General features: G+C 49.0%; 7 protein-coding genes across 7 annotated transcripts; 4 read left to right on the plus strand and 3 right to left on the minus strand.

The window, feature by feature from the left end:
• Positions 1-151: 151 nt before the first annotated feature.
• Positions 152-1,912, plus strand: C8Q69DRAFT_512657 (hypothetical protein; the record flags this gene model as incomplete). Its single annotated transcript, XM_028633297.1, has 2 exons — positions 152-439; positions 772-1,912. The coding sequence occupies 2 exons, from the start codon at positions 152-154 to the stop codon at positions 1,516-1,518; spliced, it is 1,035 nt and encodes a 344-aa protein (XP_028489588.1). The 3' UTR covers positions 1,519-1,912.
• A 1,533-nt stretch (positions 1,913-3,445) lies between these two features.
• On the plus strand, positions 3,446-4,980 carry C8Q69DRAFT_42357 (hypothetical protein). The gene has a single exon (XM_028628410.1). The coding sequence runs from the start codon at positions 3,774-3,776 to the stop codon at positions 4,767-4,769; it is 996 nt and encodes a 331-aa protein (XP_028489589.1). The 5' UTR covers positions 3,446-3,773; the 3' UTR covers positions 4,770-4,980.
• Positions 4,981-9,182: 4,202 nt separating this feature from the next.
• Positions 9,183-10,602, minus strand: C8Q69DRAFT_396683 (alcohol dehydrogenase; the record flags this gene model as incomplete). Its single annotated transcript, XM_028627749.1, has 4 exons — positions 9,183-9,955; positions 10,037-10,193; positions 10,268-10,316; positions 10,478-10,602. The coding sequence occupies 4 exons, from the start codon at positions 10,600-10,602 to the stop codon at positions 9,183-9,185; spliced, it is 1,104 nt and encodes a 367-aa protein (XP_028489590.1).
• A 1,296-nt stretch (positions 10,603-11,898) lies between these two features.
• Positions 11,899-13,398, plus strand: C8Q69DRAFT_503453 (S-adenosyl-L-methionine-dependent methyltransferase; the record flags this gene model as incomplete). The annotated part of the gene is made up of 10 exons (XM_028632493.1): positions 11,899-11,937; positions 12,033-12,043; positions 12,093-12,178; positions 12,238-12,402; positions 12,461-12,483; positions 12,548-12,585; positions 12,633-12,773; positions 12,823-13,072; positions 13,143-13,309; positions 13,368-13,398. The coding sequence occupies 10 exons, from the start codon at positions 11,899-11,901 to the stop codon at positions 13,396-13,398; spliced, it is 951 nt and encodes a 316-aa protein (XP_028489591.1).
• A 773-nt stretch (positions 13,399-14,171) lies between these two features.
• C8Q69DRAFT_503454 (amidohydrolase family protein) lies at positions 14,172-15,343 on the plus strand (the record flags this gene model as incomplete). Its single annotated transcript, XM_028632494.1, has 2 exons — positions 14,172-14,844; positions 14,916-15,343. 2 exons carry the CDS (start codon positions 14,172-14,174, stop codon positions 15,341-15,343), a joined length of 1,101 nt encoding a protein of 366 aa, XP_028489592.1.
• On the minus strand, positions 15,158-17,016 carry C8Q69DRAFT_42677 (hypothetical protein). The gene is made up of 4 exons (XM_028628440.1): positions 16,473-17,016; positions 16,096-16,361; positions 15,578-15,995; positions 15,158-15,499 (listed from the first exon to the last, which is right to left on the minus strand). The coding sequence occupies exons 1-4, from the start codon at positions 16,539-16,541 to the stop codon at positions 15,449-15,451; spliced, it is 804 nt and encodes a 267-aa protein (XP_028489593.1). The 5' UTR covers positions 16,542-17,016; the 3' UTR covers positions 15,158-15,448.
• A 314-nt stretch (positions 17,017-17,330) lies between these two features.
• C8Q69DRAFT_396467 (mandelate racemase/muconate lactonizing enzyme family protein) lies at positions 17,331-18,711 on the minus strand (the record flags this gene model as incomplete). The annotated part of the gene is made up of 3 exons (XM_028627742.1): positions 17,331-18,301; positions 18,355-18,577; positions 18,628-18,711. 3 exons carry the CDS (start codon positions 18,709-18,711, stop codon positions 17,331-17,333), a joined length of 1,278 nt encoding a protein of 425 aa, XP_028489594.1.
• Between the last annotated feature and the right edge of the window lie 255 nt (positions 18,712-18,966).

Here is an 18,966-nt window from a genome sequence, read left to right on the forward strand (position 1 = left end):
GCACATAGCATCTACGAATGAGTTGACCATTCACTGCAAAGTTGGGATGGTTTACTTCTAGTGGTGTCGATTTCCGAGAGATCGAAGACACGCTTCTATCAACTCAAGACGTCCTTACCCATCAGTCCTCCTTTTCCATCCATCCAGAATCATGAATTCTCTATCAGATCCCGTCACTACGACTGCCACAGACAGGAAGGACAGCACGACCATCAAGAGCCCTCAGACAGGATTCAGAAACACTCGTCTCTACCGCATTCTTAAGGCCATTCCCCTGATCCTTTTGGCTTTACTATGCAACTACACCATGGGTACCATTCTCCAGAGCACATACCCTTTCCTCAACGAGGCGAGCTCGTCTCTTGAACTTGAGCTCGACGATAACGTCACCGTGCACCTACGGAGTTCCTTCTACGGCATCCCATGGCTGGATAAATTAGTGCGTATCTACGTTTGTGCGTCATTGCCGTCAATGGTTGGACTGGAAAAAGCGCATAGATTGCAGATGATGTCGTTTCTATTTGACATGGGTCCGATGGTTATGATGTGGATCATAGAGGGGGCAAGACGAAAGAGAAGTCAGAAGATGGGGTCGTTCTTTCTCAGACTTTCTTCCTGGTAAAGTGACTCGGTTTCGGATTTCATGCTGATTTGATTTCGGTTCTTTTTGTATTGGCTTGCTTCATTAATCTGGATCGCTTTTGATGTGCCACGGCTAACTAGATTTCTCTCACATCACATAGGCCGTTTCTATTCCTGATGATCTCTCAGATAAAAGGGATAGGCATCATAGCGCCCTTGTACTATTTTATCCACTACGTCTCGGGTCCTTTGGAGACTACACCACCTTCACCTTCGACGATCAGTGACTCTCCGATTGATATTCACGAAGCGAAGGCGCTCTTCCCTGCTGTTCTGATCGGCTACTATATTCCAACAGTGGTACAAAAATTGCCAATGGTCTCGCTGTCTGTCCGCCAGATATTCTGCGGTTACTGGCAACTATATCCTATTTGGCTGTCGATCGTACACCATGGACTGAGTCTCTGGTATTCAGCCGCAGCAAGGACAACGGATATCAAACGACTACAGTCGGGAAGGTCAAGTTCAGACAATGACATGGTGCACGTACGGCGAGCGTATCTGATAACGGGAAGCATTTCCGCTGCTGTTTACTTTTACGTTCGTTTCCTGTCTGGTATTCCAACATGCGATGTATTTATCCGGGGAATGTTCCACTCACCGGCCGCAGTAGCTGCGGCAGTTACTTCTGTGACGGATGGCATGGTCCCTGCAATGAAGTATGATGCCTTTTTCACCTTTGTGAGTGGCCTCCTCTGGATCAGTTTGACCTTCGGGGACCTGAAAGCCGAAGGGGTCCTGCGGTTTGGGACGGTCCGTGTTGTGAGTGTTATGTTGTTGGTTGTATATTTCTTTGGCCCTGGCGCTGCGACAGCCTTTTGCTGGGGTTGGAGGGAAGAGATACTACATGTAGCGAAGCGAAGGTTGATGGTTTAGTTTCTGGAGGTTGGGTTATAGGAGCGCAATTATATGCATGGGACGATAGGCAACAGTGGGTTTCGAATAAGGCGTTCCTTAACTCGTATACAGGAGATAGCCCATTCACGTACCACAATAAGAGATGTAGATGTTATTTTCTCATACATAGGTTTCCGCTGATGCTTTCTTTGTCGATCAATCCATAGGTGGCATCTCTAAGAGACAGTACAGTGCCTGGACAGTAACTTAGTTTCCCCAAGAGCAGTAGTTAGAAAAAGGCCGATGTATATACATCCTAACATGAAGCCAGGAAGTATCGTTATCCCCACAAGAGCTACTAGTTGGCTAGCAAGTTCCCACTTGATCGCCCACTGTGGCGATTTATTCTACTTTACCCTACCTGCCCACTTGATGGCAGGGATCATCGATAAGCAGCATCCCGGTCACAACGTGACTATTTCTGACCCAAATTCTTCGATCCTGGGGATGTAGGAGCACGTCATATCAATCAGGCCTAATCTGATAAAAAGTGGGCTGAACGCCGCTGATGTACCGCGTACCTGCAGGGGAACCAAGAGAAAAAGAAAGAAAAAAAGGCCTCACATGGCCTGATACCAAATGCCGGATACTCAGATGATTCTTCAGCCCGTCTGGGGTTCGAAGTACCCTGCTGTGAATGGTTCAAGCAACGGAAATCCCTGGGATCATGATCCTGGTGCGGCTGATCAATCTGCGGCTGTTCTCGAAAACTCCTGTGAGGCTCCCTATCGCTGACCCTTCTCTCAGCGCAGGCATCAACATATGCATGGAGGCAGGAACTGTCATGTAGTGCGTACTACAGGTGCATTGTGCGGCGAAGTGACTTGTGTGATGGTGGTCGCCGGAGATGCCCTATACATGGCCATACTTATGCGGCGTGAAGCAATGAGCCATGACCACACCGTGCTGTTGACCGCGACCCTGAGGATCGATTGCCGCAATTGACGAGCTGAGAAGCTGAAATATTATGGGTTGCAGTGCCGCGGTGGCCGCTCGGAGAATCGGGCCAAACGTCGCGGCGCAGGTCGAGGCTTTCTCTTTGGTCCAAGGCGCATCGCATCCACCATGGTTTTCGGGAACACCATCGTCAACCCCGACCGCTAGTACTCCGGATCACCAGCATGAACTACGATATGAGCTAGTCGATTGGTTTCGCGGAATCGATTCTTACTTGCTTTTGCTTCGCTCTCTGACTATGACTATCGAGGCCCCCAGTGCCGGTACCCAATCTGTTTTGCGGCGGTGAGCAATGATCACCGCAGCATTTGAGGGTTAGACTCCCCTAGGCATGGAAGAAGTTAGAACGGCGGCATCGATCTTGACTCAGAGTTAGAATTCGAAAGGACCCGTCAGCAGATGGATTATTTGGACGTACTGTACCAACAGGGCGAATAGCAGCGCCAACTGGGAGAATCTGGCGCTGTGTTTCCGGAACCAACATCCTCACCACCAACGGCAAAGCGCGTGTTGGCGAAATGCTCCGGCGTCTGCCCCTCCTTCCAATAACAATCCCGAGCAAAAGTTGGATATCTTTGGCCCCTCCACTCGTTAAAGCGGTCGTCGCCGGATCTTTGTTCATCGAAGGCCCACGCCGCAGGACAACGCTTATCGGCCTGAGGACTTGTCCGAATCAACACCGCATGCTTCCCATGCAAGATCTAGTCAGGAGAGACTAGATTGATTCCTAATGTGCTGGGGATCTTGCAACCGTAATTGGCTGCAGGGATCGATAAATATTACATCGTTGGCCGTGTCTCGAGAGGAGATCATGCGGCTCGGCTGGTACTCCGTCTCCTTTTCCCAGTGATCCGGCGGTCCTCCTTTTTAGTGAACCTCTCTTCCTCTTCAGACACAATCCCAGTACCATGGTTCACGCGTCTGCTGCTCATGCCTGAGACTGCGGCAGTCCTGTGAGCGATTGACAGGTCAACAGCCTGTGGCCCTGTTCCCACAGGATGAGGAAGCTACGCCAAACTCACGTTGGTTCTGCGGCAAAGCAGAAGCAACAGCTGTGTTGAGTCTCTCCGCGGCACAGTTATAATTATAACAGATGGGATTTTTTTTTTTCGCTGCTGCGGCACCTAGGTTTTCGCGTGTTGGGTCTTGGTACCTGGTTCCCACCTCCATCCGTGGTTCGCGAGAAACTCTATATATACCCATCTGGCCGTCGGGGAATGGTAAAGCACCTACACACACATTCGTACCAGTGAGGGTCTCATTAGAAATATATTCATATGTCGCCTCCTACGAGACAGTTTGGGAAGCTCTCCATTGGCGAGACCATGCCAACGACCCAGGCGCATCGTGGGCTGCATCCCCAAGCGCCTGCCGACAGCGACGACGACAACGACACGTCTGATGAGCCTAGCACAGACGATGACGAGGAAGAGGAGGAGCTCGAGGGACGGTCCACCGTTATGAGCCGCCAGGAGAAGGTCAGGGATATCTTCTCTGCTTTTGACGAAAGCACTTTGCCCGAGGAATTCCGCCCCGAGCTCGTGGAGAGGACAGATGTTTCGCGCAAGCCTGAACAATGCGTTGTACAAGGAGATTTCGTGGCCACCATGTTTCGGTTGGCAGTGCATGACAACAACGTTTATACCAGCCTGCGGAAAGCCATGCCGGCTGGAGCATGTGCGGCCATCTACTTCGATAAAGCCCAGCAACGATCCCGGAAAATCTTGGCTGAGTTCGATACGTACTGCCAGACCGGACAGCTTCCTCCCAACCGGGCGAGCATGGAAGTCGTCGATGTAGCAGAAGAGCTGCGCCTCCTCGTTGATCAGATCGAGGCCAACGTTTCTGCTCGGAGACCGAATGGCATCACAGGGGCGGCAGAGGCCCTAGTCACACTCCTTGAGGATATCTCTGGTCGCAATGTCGATGCTTTTGAGGGCAATCGATGGGGTCGAACGCCGCTTCCTGGAGAAGACGAAGATGACCGCAACCTCTACGAGCAGCTCATCGGACAGTCGGACGACGAAAATGGATTCTTCGTACTCGATGCACTGGAGGAGCTACCGCCTGACGTCCTCCAGCAATACCAGTCCAACCTGATGGGTGTCTTGCGAAGAATTGAGTCCGAACGCAATCGAGCCCGGGTGCCCTATATCCTCAAGCTCCAAGCTTTGCTTCGTATGGCAGACCCTAATGCGGAACCGCTCTCCCCGTCTGGACAGAAGAGGCCCGCCGTGGGACCAGCAGGAGGAACCACGAAACGAACGAGATGAACCGCGATGACTTGGTTATGCTATATGTGCCCGTCGACGATCAGGGGAGACCGAATGGACAGGTCGGAGAATCATGGACGTGGGCGTTCACGGCAGGCGCTATGCCCTGTTGTCCTCTTTTCAAGGCATAAACGTATTGGATCTTTCCAGCCTCTTTCCTTTATAGAATTCCCTCTCTCTTTGTGACCTTCCGCAAGCCATCCAACTACTGTCTATTTCTGCGCCTGTCACGATTCCCCTTAGCTTCTGCAGACCTGAGATTCCTAGCTGAATTAAGAATGTATGGTCTCACATAACAGGCTGGGCCTGCGATGTGATATTTCTCCCAAACCATAGACGACCTATGTTTTCGCGCTGTGCTTTGCTGTAAACTATGACGCAGGGACTACTGATATTATCGTGTAGCACTGGCATATAGCGGTATGGAGAGAAAATCCAACCATTGCTTCTTGCCCATGATCGATGTCTGGTACTGGTGGATCACGGGTATGCGTCTAAGACACGGTCCCGACGGAGCACGCCAGACCAGACTCTGGCTCCTAATTTCCACGGGGGCTTTTATTGGAGTCTTTGGAGGGCTCGGGGCGCCGCCAGGTTCATCTTTGGTGGTAGTGTCGCTGTTAGCGCGGCACCAGCATCATGGTCGCTGGGTGATAACCCAACTCAAAAGAGTTCGGTACCCCCGCACAAAATGGACCGCTTTCTGGTACGGAATCACGGATATTGAGTAACGGGGACATGAGTTGGTCATCATAGGAGGTGAGCGGCATAATTGTAGCTCCAAATGGGATGGTCATCGACCGGCATGTTCGGATCATGAGCTGACCATCTGGTATCAGGACTGAAGGAAGTTCTTTCACCACGCTTCTACAACAGTCTGTCCATAGCAGCTAGAGTATTGTTCGCCAAAGTTGTGGACTAGGACAGCCACAGAATGCTGGTGTGGTGGCACCGTGGCACAGGCCCAGTGTAGATAGCAGTGTTGGCACGCTTCCCACGCGCTCCTGGCCTCCAGGGCGATCACATCATGGTGTACGGAGTAGTGTTGGTTGTTATTCCCAACCAATACATAGCATCGAATAGGATTGCTGTCTCCAAATGACATGCAGGCAGGCCATCTCTGCACCAACTCCATTTATCATTTTCCATCTTGCCAAGGATCATGGGATCGACAGTGAAGCCTCATCTTGAGATGCAACCCAAGTTACCCAACATCCAACGCTCTGTATCCGCAAAACTCTCTCAGATTTCGATGCCCGACCGACGAGATCCCCGCTGAGTCGATGCTCAGTTGCTTACTGGGGCATGATAAGCAGTGCGATCCGCTTTCGGGCGGATTTTCGGCTCTCTCTGGTCTTTTCTTCGATCGACGCATTCCGTCCATAGGATTATCCATTGCCGCCGCGTTCACCGCGAATCAACCTCGTGCTTGGTAGCCATCAGTCCAGATTCATGCTACTGTGCCGCTAAGTAACTTAAAAATGATGGTTGTGGATTTGCGTCCGTTTCTCTTCGCTTCATCGCTCCGTCTTCACCCAACCGGATCTGGTCCACGGGATCTTAATATGGTAGACGCGCGGGACGGGTGCGCGCATGACATTTCGACCACGTGCCCCAGCTTTCCCCTAAGCGGGAGGCGGTCTCTGTCTGTCGTGGCAGTACTGGCATCAAGATGGTGATTGGCTGTGATGAGCTATGTAGGACCGTTTACGATATCATCTTGTGAGCAAATTGAATTCAAACTAGGATGGTCGCTAGAAATAGACAAAACTAGTTCCGAAGATAGCATCAGGTACTGTGCTGCTGGCAATCAGACTGGGATGGTATACCTGGGGCTCGACAGCTCTTTGGTCAGCTTTATACGTATAGATTCATCGTAGCTTCATAACGTCTCATCCGCAGCCATACCAGACTTTTCTGGCAAATACAAGACAGAAACTCGCTAGATAATTAAGTGGAATTCATTGGTTCGACTAACAGGCAAGCAATTGTAGCGATACCACCTCCTAAAGCTTTCCCCGTCTCATTCAAGCCATTGTTCATCAATCCGGGCTGCAGCTTGACACTCATATATGACCAAACGACGATTAGTCTCGCTTCTAGACTTTTGAGAGCCTTCCATGGTTCAACTTCCGCACTGAAGGGGAATTAATTAAGCGCCGTTCCCAAGAAACCATACCTCTGTCTCACTGGCTGCTTGATCGCAGCTTTGGTTATGGGCACTTTCTGTATTTCATGAGATTTCAGTTAACATTCAGCAGTAGAATAGTATCGAAACTTATATCTCTTGATATTGGCGTCTTAGGTTCTGCAAATAGGGACCGTGACCTGCCTTGGGCATTCGGAGTGAATTCTCGACGAGAACTAGCCCTGCAACCATTGGAGAAAGGCGATGTTTTCTCCTCATTCCCGAGTCCAACCACAAGGTAGCTAGCACAAGCAGCGATGACTCAATAAATTGCCGCAAGCAGAATGCGGACGTCGAGGAACAAAAAAATAACTGGGATTGATTAATCTCGGTCCCTTTTCCCCCCTACTCTTTCCCTCCATGATTATAGATGAGTTCTCGTACTTAGCGTCTGGCGACGCGAAACTGTTCACAATGTTAAACCCGTATTTTCCTTTCGAAACTGACACTGCATATTAAAGCTACAAATATTCGATGTCTAACAGAACGAGAGTCGAGATGCCGAGAAATCGAAGACCGGAATCGGTGTAAATACTGCCATAACTGACTAGTGCCATGACTAACATAACGGCCATTAGTTATGGACTTTCAAGCTAACTCCTCCCAATCTCTATGATATTAGTCGCTGGGATCTTACCGATGTCAGGGTGTGTCATCAGTCCTCTTTTAAGAACCAGGGACATTCGTATATGTAGCCTAATCAACATATTCCTACCTATTCACATTATGACCAGTGGTTTACAGATGAGCCTCTCAAGTCTGTTCGACGAAACCCGATTATTGCTCCCTTTCCTGTCGGGACTCTCCTGATAATCATACTTGCGACAATGCACATGCGATGGGCAACGGCTCTGTACACGGAAAATCCCGATTCTTCTGATGGAAACTGCTCGCCAGCGCAACCTTGTCAGAGAGTACTTGTTGGACTGCTTGTTTCAGTGTACGTGCCATGCTGATCTTACTCGATATTGCAGCCAGTGATTAAGAAGCAGTCATTTTGCGTCACAGTCATATGGCGTATTTATGTATCACAGACCAGGCTTTCCGACTGAGACGACGGTTCCATTCCAACTGGTCGTCGGAATAACGATCTTAAACTTTGATTTGTATTATGGGGGCCGACATTATTGCTTCCTAGGACAAATACAGTGCGGAATTACCGCGAGTAATTGTGGACAGAGTAGCAATAAACCATGCCAGGTATCTATAAGCGTTCAGTTACATCTTGGAGATAGCAGACAATCCGATGGTTCGCGCTTATGCATGTATGTACTCCGCCCAAACCTCTTCACATGCAGCTGGGTGCTGCTAGATTATAATTCAGAGCCCCAGTGAAATACAACTTCATCATTGTCTTAATTCAGCTCAGGTATCTGTTCCCTATGGTCTCGTTACAGTTCAGTCTGATCACCAAGCTATTGTTGCTTGGCAGCTCCTGATTTCTCCAGAGCCAGTTTGCCTTCACCAATCTGATAGACGGTCTGCTATTTGAGTATCCGGGAACACAGCTGCTCTCATCTTCATCTGCGGTCGTATAGAGTAAGTTACAGGACCGACTCTATGGTAGCGTTCCAGCCAATAAAAGTCCATCGCTTATTCGCCTCCTCGCTAAGCGACTCTCTTAGCGAAGAAAACAGACTATTGCCGCACAGACCACCTTCCAAATAACATAAATACCTCCTGCCCCCCGCCATCATTTTGATTTCTTTTCTTCTTTTTTTCTCCAGCTCTCTTTGCCTTTTGGCTTAGATCAAGTGTAGTATCTGTTCTTTTCAGTTTAATCTCTGAAAGTGTCCTAAGGGACACAACATTGATTAATCTCATTTTTGGACCCCGTGGCGAAGCCTCTGTGCTTGCGCATGCTTTGCCACACAGTGTCATCGGGCTTACACTACCCCCGATTGACGCGAACACACCTTTTCTTCATCAAGTTCGTGGGCTTGTCCGACGGGTTGGAGAAGGAAGAGCGTGAATATCGCGGTTGCATAAAGCTGGAGTAGTTGGCAGGGCAGGGATGTTAAGACTCTGTTTGGTGTAATCTTGAGGCTTGTGGAGTAGGCAGCAGCGCGCCCTGGGCACTTGGAATACATGTAACTATGTCGTTTTCTTCAATACAATATTGAGTTAATATGCTGTGTTTCATTCAACTTCTACTTATCGTCAGGCTTAAGATAAACAAGATAAACACTACATGCTGTTATTATTGTCTTTCGTTTTGAATCTGATCAAGACAGGTCAAGAACCACTCTTCCCTGTAGCTTTCCTTCTTGCATTTCCTTGAAGACATTGGTCAAAGACTCCATCTTTTCAGTTCGGAAATGGGCTCCAATAACTCCCCGCGACGCAAATTCCAGGGTTTCGATTGCTTCTGTCCGATTACCAACTACGGATCCTGCGATGCTATAATTTCCCATGAGCATCATACCAGGCAATGCCGACGCAACTGGAACTGGCTCGCCCTCAGGGACTCCCACGCAGACAACCGTGCCGTTAAACCTAAGGAATAGGACCGACTGCGCGTATGCAGCATTCGACGCCGTACAGACAATGACGGCATGTGCTCCCAGGCCACCCGTCGTGAGCGACTTGACGTGCGCAGAAATGGCAGCGGCCTTGTCATCTCTCGGGAATTTGGTTATGTCGACAAAGTGCTCAGCCCCAGAGGCTTTGACAATAGATTCCTTGCTCCCATGGTCGATTCCAATGACGCGCATGCCCATCCCTCGGCTTGCAAGCTGAACAGCAAGATGGCCCAAACCGCCACCTGCACCCGAGATCACCACCCAGTTGCCTGGCTGCGCCTTGCTGCGCTTCAAGGCAGCATAGACAGTAACACCGGCACAGAGCATAGGCGCGGCAGCGTCCGAGGGCAAGGAATCCGGGATGGGTGTGACATAGTTGGCTGGTCCAAGTACATATTGTTGGAAAGTACCTGGTGTATAGTAGCCAGAGATCTTCTGCTTAAGGCAGATACCGTCGGCACCTTCTCCGCATGGTGCTATAGTCGTTGCATGTCAGTTTTCGGCGACCACAGCAAATCCATGCGTATAACAGTGCATGAGCGTGGGCATGAACATACGGCAGTTTCCGCAAGCGCTGGCAATCCACTTTACTCCCACTCTGTCTCCGATCTTGAGACCAGACGCCTCTGCTCCGGGTCCCAACTTGACGACTTTTCCAACACCTTCGTGGCCGCCGACTTGGCCTGGCTGAGTTGGAAATGGAAGTATACTCCACTATTCTTAACTATGAGTCTCTACCATCGTTTGCAATGGCTTGTACATTACGTCTGTGCGAAGGATGCACGTACCGAATTCATCATGACACCGAAGTCTGAATGACAGACACCTGAATGTGTCCTTTGTTTGTTAGATATTGTATATTCCAAAACGCACTCCATAATAGAGCTATAACGCAAGGCTAAAGACAGTAGCTGCATAAAGTTTACAATCTGATCTCTCCCCTTTGCAACATCATATTGGCCAGCAACTTCTCCTGCGCGAAAAGAGCAACAACTCACAGATTGATGAGAACCTCTCCATTGCCAGGCTCCGGCACATCGATCTCCACCACCTTGGTCGAAACAGTTCCCGGCTGATCGTAGATCACGGCCTTTTGAGTCTTCGGAATCGTCGGAGCAGACATGATGGGCTATTGGATCGTAATGCACTTGTTACGACGCTGTTGATAGCTTTGGTAGATGGAATAGTAACAGACTGGACTCTCAAGGCAATATATATATGTACATACATCAGCCTCGGTTGGGGTCTTTCCGTGTTCCTCCCCGTCAACCTTCATGACTCGCATCAAAGACCCCCGATCTTTTATCCGCATGGAAGCGGAAGTTACTCTATCTTGCAAATTGCCGGGGTTCTGTGCGGAAGCTGCCCTTTTGCATGTCCGCATTGTAATTGACGTCGTTGAGATCCGGGGTGAGAAGCTTCCCCGCTGCAGGAGCGAATGAATGGCGGCCTTGGCTGAAGGTCAGAATGCGGGGGTAGGGCATTATCCGGTTATGTAGATACAGCCACAACGTCGGATCCGCCATATAACAACGACAAGGCGATATGAACCGGTTTTCTCCGGGGGAGAAGTTCCCCCTTGCGTAGCCAGAGCATACCGTTCACTTGTCGTTTTAGAATTCATAGCTGTATTCCATCCAAAGATACCTATTATATAAGATCCTAATATCTGTTTTCTATTTTCTAGACCTGTTGACGATAAGGGCTACCTGCAGCTTAGCTTCTAGTCCCACGAAAATACATTGCATGACAAGTGACCAAACTTAGCCTTGACGACTCACCTCAAAAGGTCCGTATCACTACTATAGAAAGATGTCGTCAACTGGATACGTGCCTTAACTACTCACTGCTTGTCAAATATCCACACCGAATTTCTCTCTAAACCAGCATGGACGTAGGAACTGGAAGTCGCGTAAGTAGTTGTCTTAGTCTAGAATCCGGATCCGCTGGCGGTTATTAGTTAGGTACTTAGTGAGGGGTCTAAGTAAGAGCGCCGCGTCGCATCATGCGGACAACAAGGAAGAATGCAATCCAACTTATGCTCTGCACCCTTGCCAAAACACTCTAGACAACAAGTCGCAGAAAATTGTGCAGAGATCTTCAATATATGCGCCTGTTTTCAAAAGAACTTCCTGTCTATTTACGAAGGTCTTGTATGTCTCCAGCTGCTTACGGCACTGCAAACTGGTGTCTGCCTAGTTGAAATCTGTCCTCGTGAGCGCTTATCGAACTCAGACATAGCGAAACTGGAACCTGGTAAACTTAGATGAGTGCGAAATAATGCAATTTTGAGTCGATATTTCCTCAAACGAGGACTAACTCATAGCACTCTACGTCCAGGATAGCGCCTTGCAAACCGCACTACGGCACTAAGTCGCTCAAAGAAACGCGACTTAGCAGAGCCCTCAAAGGGTCCGAAATGAGGGACTCGGATGGCCGGGTTGAGGTCGATACCGAGGTGCGTACCCCGTATTCTGTCGCGCTTTCACTGGCGTTCCATTCCATCGGGTCGCAGGAAATCAATCCATGTTATTGACTTTTATTCTCATGCAGGTAACTGCAATGTAAGCAAATCATGCAATTTTAAATCAAGGCACACCTAACGACATCCAGCGAGAGCTTTACAGCCTCTCTGACATCGTCTGTTTATGACTTTCGAAACGAGAATGGAAGGCGTTATCATGCATATCGCGATGGCCGTAAGTATAAACATCGCTAGGACCTATAACACTCGTCTTCGTCACTAAGACAAGGGAAGACTACCTGATGCCCAATGATGAAGATGAAAAAGAGAGGTTGGATATAATGCATGCAATGATGCTGGAGATGATGGATGGCAAACTATTTCTGGCGCCCATTTCAGAAACGCCACGACACGTTCTCGACCTTGGAACAGGGACAGGGCTTTGGGCTATCGATTTCGGTACGTAGTTCCAATATGCACTTGTCTCTTCCCTTTCTAACTTTCAAGAAATTTTCAGGTGATAAATTTCCTCAGGCAGAGGTAAGGAATTCAAACTTGCAAACCAGACTTAGTCCCTGTCAGCGAGCTGAAAGACGATTCTCAGATCATAGGCAATGACCTCAGTCCGATGCAACCCGAACAGTGAGTAATAGTTGTGTAAATATCTGGAAGTATTCTCACTTTCTCAGCGTCCCTCCCAAGGTGACCTTCATCATTGACGATTTCGAGGATGAATGGGTATATGAAGGTCGTCAATTCGACTTTATTCACGCTCGTTATCTTGCTGGATCCGTGAGAAATTTCCCTAGACTCTTGGAACAATGCTATAAGTAGTTCTCCTATGTCAAATCCGATATGTCTGTCTACTAACCCATCTAGCAATACCGCGCCTGGAGGCTGGGTGGAGTTTCAGGACTGGAATGCCAGTATCTACTCCGAAGATGAATCATTGGAAGGCTCGTCTATCAAACTATATTACGATATCATCAACGCAGCATATGCCAAGGCCGGGTATACAATCAACCCCGGACCAAATCTGGAGCGCTGGTTCCGTGAAGCTGGATTTATCGATGTTCGCGTTCGAAAGTACCTCCTTCCTATGGGAACCTGGCCAAAGGATGAACGTCTTGTACGTGAGATACGATCCCTGGACTCTGAATGTTGCCCGATCACTGATACTCTGGACTTCATACTATCAGAAAGTACTCGGAGCTTGGAACCTCTTGGAAGCAGACAGCGGTTTCGAAGCAGGTGCAATGGCAATCTTGACGAGAAACGAGGGCTGGGGAAGGGATGAGGTGAAAATCCTAGCACAAAAGGCCAGAAATGACATAAGGAATCATAATATCCATTCCATGTTCGATTTGTGGGTTATTTCCAGCAAGGAACGAACTCCGTTCGATACAAGGCTAACTTGGGTACAGTTACGTCGTCTGTGGGAGAAAGCCAGAATGAATTCTCTGCATGATACCGTATCACAGACAGCTGGAATGAGCGCTAGAGAGGACAGCAACTTGCGATAGAAAATATGCTTGCAATGGGAGATTTGGATACAGATCGCGTGTATTGCATTATATGGAGTAGTGGGGAGCACCAAATTGTTAAAGCGTTCCTTCGTATATGTATGTGTATCCTTTATGCCGTGACACTCTTCACTATGGTTCCTAGCTCTTGTAGCCCTTGAGCATAGCAAGAGTCCAATTCTAAGCTCATCGAACCCCCATGTTAAATTGATTGAAAAGAGGTCGAATAATGAGACCATTATCATCTACCGCGTCAAAGTCTTTCACATTCAGGAAGGTTTGGAATTCTAGTTCAGACTTGTACTCCGCCTAGGTACCGCTCCTGCGGGGGTGGTCTCGGCTTAATCCTTCCCGATGTTCCTTGTAAACTGAGATCGGTGATATCACACGGTGAAATACCCAGCTGTTTCTATATCAAATAATTAATATCCTGTGCCTGAATATATGTCGCTATTTTTCTTATTTCAGCTCATTTCTACAAACTACTTTACTATTCCACCCATGAAGAGTGCGGGTCAATCTACTTGTCCAGACCTTCGCACTGTTTCGATCATTCGCAAGAAGCCTGGGCTTTAAACCCGCAATTATATGATCCTCTATAAAAAGAGTAAATTCAGAGCCCACAGGCATTGTCATATATCACTTCTTCGCCTTGTCTTTCCAATACATTAAGAAAAACTCAAAAGAAGAAAAAGAGCGATCACCATGCCATCTTCAATCCCAATCATCGACTCCCACATCCATCTCTTTCCGGAAACCCACCTGTCCACTCTTGCCTGGCACAGCGCAGACAATCCTCTCGGCTCCCAATACTCAGTAGATCAATATCGCATTGCAACTTGTTCTACCCCAACATCAACCTCCTCCTCTTCTGAATCGGGATTCTTCCTCCGCGGCTTCATCTTTATCGAAACCGACCGCCTCTCTTCTATAGAGGAGAGCTCCAGTCCAGGATGGGGATATGCGCTTGATGAAGTCTCTTTTCTCGTGCGCGTTGTGTGTGGAGAGCCTCTTCCTGGAGAAGGGCATTCGTACGAGGATAAACGACTATGTCTAGGGATCGTCCCGTGGGCTCCTGTTCCCGCAGGCGCGGAAACGTTGGAGCGGTATATGAAGTTGCTCGAGGAGAGGACTGGAAAGGATGTTTTTCGGAGGAAAGTAAGAGGGGTGAGGTATTTGGTGCAGGATAAGCCAAGTGGGACGATGTTGAGGGAGGGGTTCGTGGAGGGATTGAAGTGGTTAGGAAAGAAGGGGTTGGTGTTCGATTTAGGAGTCGATGCGAGATCAGGCGGGTTGTGGCAGTTGAGGGAGGCCGTGAAGATGATGAAAAGAGTTTATGCGGATGTGAACGAAGATGAAGGGGTGGTAATTGTTATAAGTCTGTTCAGTCTTCTGTGTTGACTTCGTATTAGGGTTACACCTATTCTTTGAACTGACTGATTGGAACAGACCACCTCTGCAAACCCAACCTTCGCCTGCCATACACCTCTCGCGAGTCCATAACCTCCCATCATGAATTCGTGGAATGGGAGAGTCTCATAACGACCATGTCGACACATCCTAAGACATACATGAAGTTATCTGGTGGCTTTTCTGAACTTTCTCCCCTCTCCTTCAATATAGAGCCGGATATTGATTCGCTAGTGAAGCGAATCAGTCCATGGACGGACGCGGTTTTCGAGGCATTTGGTCCCGAACGAGTTATGTTCGGATCGGATTGGCCGGTATGTAATATTGGCGGTGGAGGGAACGAGGTTTCGTGGCAGAGATGGAAGAACGTTGTGGAAGCTGTGTTGGAGAGGAGGGGCTTGGATGAGGAACAGAAGAGGGGCGTTTGGGGGGATGTGGCTGTCAAGGCATACGGGATTGGACTCTGAGTTCAGCTCGTTGTGTGGTCAATAATTCATGTTATTCCATGTGATTGATTTTCATATACAAATAGAATTCACGAGATACTTTAATTGACCTGTGTTGAATGGGCTTCATTGGAGATTAACAAAAAGTCCACCGTCAACAAGAATCTGTGCACCAGTCTATTCAACGCATTCCATATCAGCGTGACTCTCAAAAAAAAATTTGAATAAAAAGGACCATGATAAAAAAAAACTCACCACGTAACCACTCAAGGAATCACACGCTAAAAACACCGCGGGTCCCGCCAGATCCTTCGTCTGTCCCAATCTCCCCAGCGGAATCCTCCCTTCCATATACCTCCTCTTCCTCTCATCACTCATATCCTCATCATTAAGCTGTGTCCGAATCGTCCCTGGCAGGAGAGCATTGCACCTAATCCCATATTTTCCCAAAGCGACAGCACATGACTGCATTAGACTCAGGACTCCTGCCTTTGTGGGCGTGTAGTGTGTTTGCTGGCCTCCTCCAACGAGAGCAGAGATGGAACTGATTCCGATAATTGAGCCGCCGGGTGGGTTTTGCGCCAGTGCCATTTGACGCGCTGCGGCTTGTGTGGCGAAGAATGAACCACAGAGGTTTGTCGAGATGGTATGGTGCAGGAGAGAGGGTTCGAGCCTGCGCGTGTTTTGTCAGAGTAGCAGTTCTTCCATTCCAAAGAGACAAGGGCCTAAGTATCAGAGAACACAGCGATGCGGCTAGGGATAAGTGATCTTACTCGAGAAACTCGGCAAATCGGCATACACCAGCATTGCTCACAAAGACATCCAATCGTCCAAAAGCTTCAACTGTCTTCGCGATGAACTGTCGCCCGGTTTCTGGTTGTGATATATCTCCTGAGACTGTGATGAAGTTTTTCGTTTCTGCTCCTGTGATCTCAGTTGCTTCTGTATTCATTGCTTCGAGGAGAGAGGCCTCTGTAGGACTGCCCAGGTGGTTGATGGCGACGCGGGCTCCATGCCGTAGATATTCGAGGGCTATGGCCTGATTATTGATTAGATGGAATGATTTCTTCCAAGGTAGCTGACTTGGAAAAGGAGGTTTAAACAAGGTAGTTCCTCTGGTCAATGAGAACAATGCGAGAAATGAAAATACCTTTCCGATACCAGTCAAACCACCCGTGATAGCGGCGACTTTGCCCACGAGGAGCTGTGGCGTGGCCATTGAGTCTTCGGAATGATCACTCCGTTCAGTTAATCTCTGTCGAGCTATTTCAGAATTGATAACCAAGGAGTGGACAATGCAACAGGGTAAGAGAGAGGACGCTTGATTTATTGAATCTCGGCAAGGTTGAGTATGTTTACTGATAATTCTATTTGGAGGCTTCAAAACATCTTATCCAGCACGCTCCGACTGTTCTAATGAAATCTAGCTAGGCGACAATTCCTCACCCTGGATTCCACATGGTGACAACCATCTTGCACTCACTCTGGTTGATGCATAATTGCTTCTACCCCGCCATCGACTCCTGATGGTACTCGGTGTCTCGCTACAATGATCCGCCGAACGCTCCCCCGCATCGGTGATTGTCCGACTCCACAGAAAAGTAAACAGCCCAACTCTTTTATGCGAAAGAACACGATACGGTGTCCTCAGAAATAGTATTTATCGAAGGTATGATGGATAATACAATGGCAATCAGAGAGAATCCGGAATGCCGTCTTCTGTTCAATGATAACATTTCATGAGTGAATAGTAGCTGAAATAGGTCATGTATAGGTACCTAGTTATCACAGCGGATAAAATGCAAAAGCTTTGTCTCTACAAGTTGAGAGCCGGCCGTAATCCTAGTCGCTCAGCAGCTCCATTCCTTCTATAGTTCTACACGCTCCTCTCAACAACACCCTTTCAGCGTCATCCACTGAAACCTTCGGCGCAGGATTTCACACATGACACGAGTCTAACAATCGACAGTCGCAGCACAGTGGCCTCTCGGGAGTCGCATTTAGTCATCTAGTTGGGTGTGCCGTTTACTTGGTCCGCATTCTCAGCGGACAGAGTGAGGCTTTTCTGAGGGGCAGGGTTCAGAATGGAAGCCGCAGGCAGAAGTCGAGCAGCAGGGTTAAGCTCCAGGCCGAAACCCGGCTTGTCTAGATCTGACACATCAAGATAACCACGCGTGGGAATAGGTTCGTTGAGAAAAAGATCTCCGAACACGGCCTTCACACTCTTTCCATCAGGGGAGTTGGCAAGATACTCCTGAAACGGAGAGTTGGGCTGAGAGACGACGAAGTGGTATGAGTAGGGCCCTGAAGCATGGGGAACGACGGGGATATCATAGGCAGCAGCCATTGCGGAGATCTTGAGCAACTCTGTCATACCGCCTACCCACATAACGTCTGGCTGTAGAATATCCAGGTTACGGCCTTCAATGAGTTTCCGGAATCCGTATCTAGAGTACTCATGCTCTCCGGTGGTAAATTTCACCGTGGGATGAGCCTGTTTCAGAAGGGCGTGGCCGTCAAAGTCATCTGGGGTCAGGCACTCCTCCCACCAGTCGATGTTGATTCCTTCTTGTTCGCATCTCTTGACCAGCTGAATTGTATAGGGCACGTTCAGAGACATGTAGCAGTCGACACGCAGGGGGAAGTCAGGCCCAACGCTCTCTCTGTGTTTGCGGAGATATTCCACATTGCGCAGAAGGCCATCAATTCCCTCGTCTGGTCCGTATGGAAGAGCCACCTTTGCTGCAGTAAAGCCCATACTCTTTGCATAGGCAGGCTCAGGGCCTGTGCAGTAAAAGTGCAGTCGCTCACGCGTAGCGCCACCGATCAGCTTGTAGACAGGTTCATTGCGGATCTTGCCCAGCAGATCCCAGAGAGCCAGGTCGATAACAGAGATAACGGCGACGGGAAGGCCTTTGCGTCCATAGAACATAGATGCACGGTACATCTTCTCGAATAGGTTGTTTGTGTCGCGGGGGTCTAGATCACGAATCAGTCAGCCCTTCCATCAGACAGGATCCCGGCATGTCTACCTGCTCCGACGAGGAAACGCTCAAAATGCTTGTGGACCAGCCAGCAAGCTGGAGGACCTCCGAACCCGGTTGCAAAGCCCTTGGTGCCGTCGGTGGCCTCAATCTGGACACAGAAAGAGCCCAGGACGTTGATTCCCCAGCTGGTCCTCGAAGCTCGATATTGTTCCCATCGTGCCATTGGAGTTGAGATGGAACTGTCTACCAGCCAATGACCACCGGCCACCTACAACATGTTTAGTAGTCTTTTCATCCAACTTGTTGGGATGTTCTTACATTGTGGTAGTCACCCCCAGAGCCGACGCCATCGATGAGGAAGGTTGTGACTTCTTTAATGCGGGGAAACTTAGCAGGAGACATGTTGGAGGTTCAGGATGTAGTCCCCAGGATAACTACTCAAAACGGGTTATTGGGTGGTGTACAATGAAGGGAAGATGCTATATCAATGGAAGGGGTCTCGCACTTATTTCAATGTCCGGAGAAATGGAGACAAATGCCCTGCATCTGCTCCATCGGACAGATGTGCTCGTTCACCATGATTGGAACTCGGTGCATCGCTCCCCCGAGGTAGGTATCGCGGATGACGATGGCGGGGCAAAGACAGTCACGATGGCG

Source organism: Paecilomyces variotii, assembly GCF_004022145.1.
Source record: "Paecilomyces variotii strain CBS 101075 chromosome Unknown C8Q69scaffold_1, whole genome shotgun sequence".
NCBI lineage: Eukaryota > Fungi > Ascomycota > Eurotiomycetes > Eurotiales > Thermoascaceae > Paecilomyces > Paecilomyces variotii.

What these genes read in the sequence shown, in the direction of transcription:
- C8Q69DRAFT_42357 (XM_028628410.1), top strand. Translation starts at nt 3,774, where the DNA reads ATGTCGCCTCCTACGAGACAGTTTGGGAAGCTCTCCATTGGCGAGACC.
- C8Q69DRAFT_42677 (XM_028628440.1), bottom strand. Translation starts at nt 16,541, where the DNA reads ATGGCCACGCCACAGCTCCTCGTGGGCAAAGTCGCCGCTATCACGGGT. An exon ending in GTTTGACTGGTATCGGAAAG is followed by an intron (nt 16,362 to 16,472) that starts GTATTTTCATTT and finishes ATCAATAATCAG; the next exon opens with GCCATAGCCCTCGAATATCT. An exon ending in ATTCCTTGAGTGGTTACGTG is followed by an intron (nt 15,500 to 15,577) that starts GTGAGTTTTTTT and finishes TGCGTTGAATAG; the next exon opens with ACTGGTGCACAGATTCTTGT.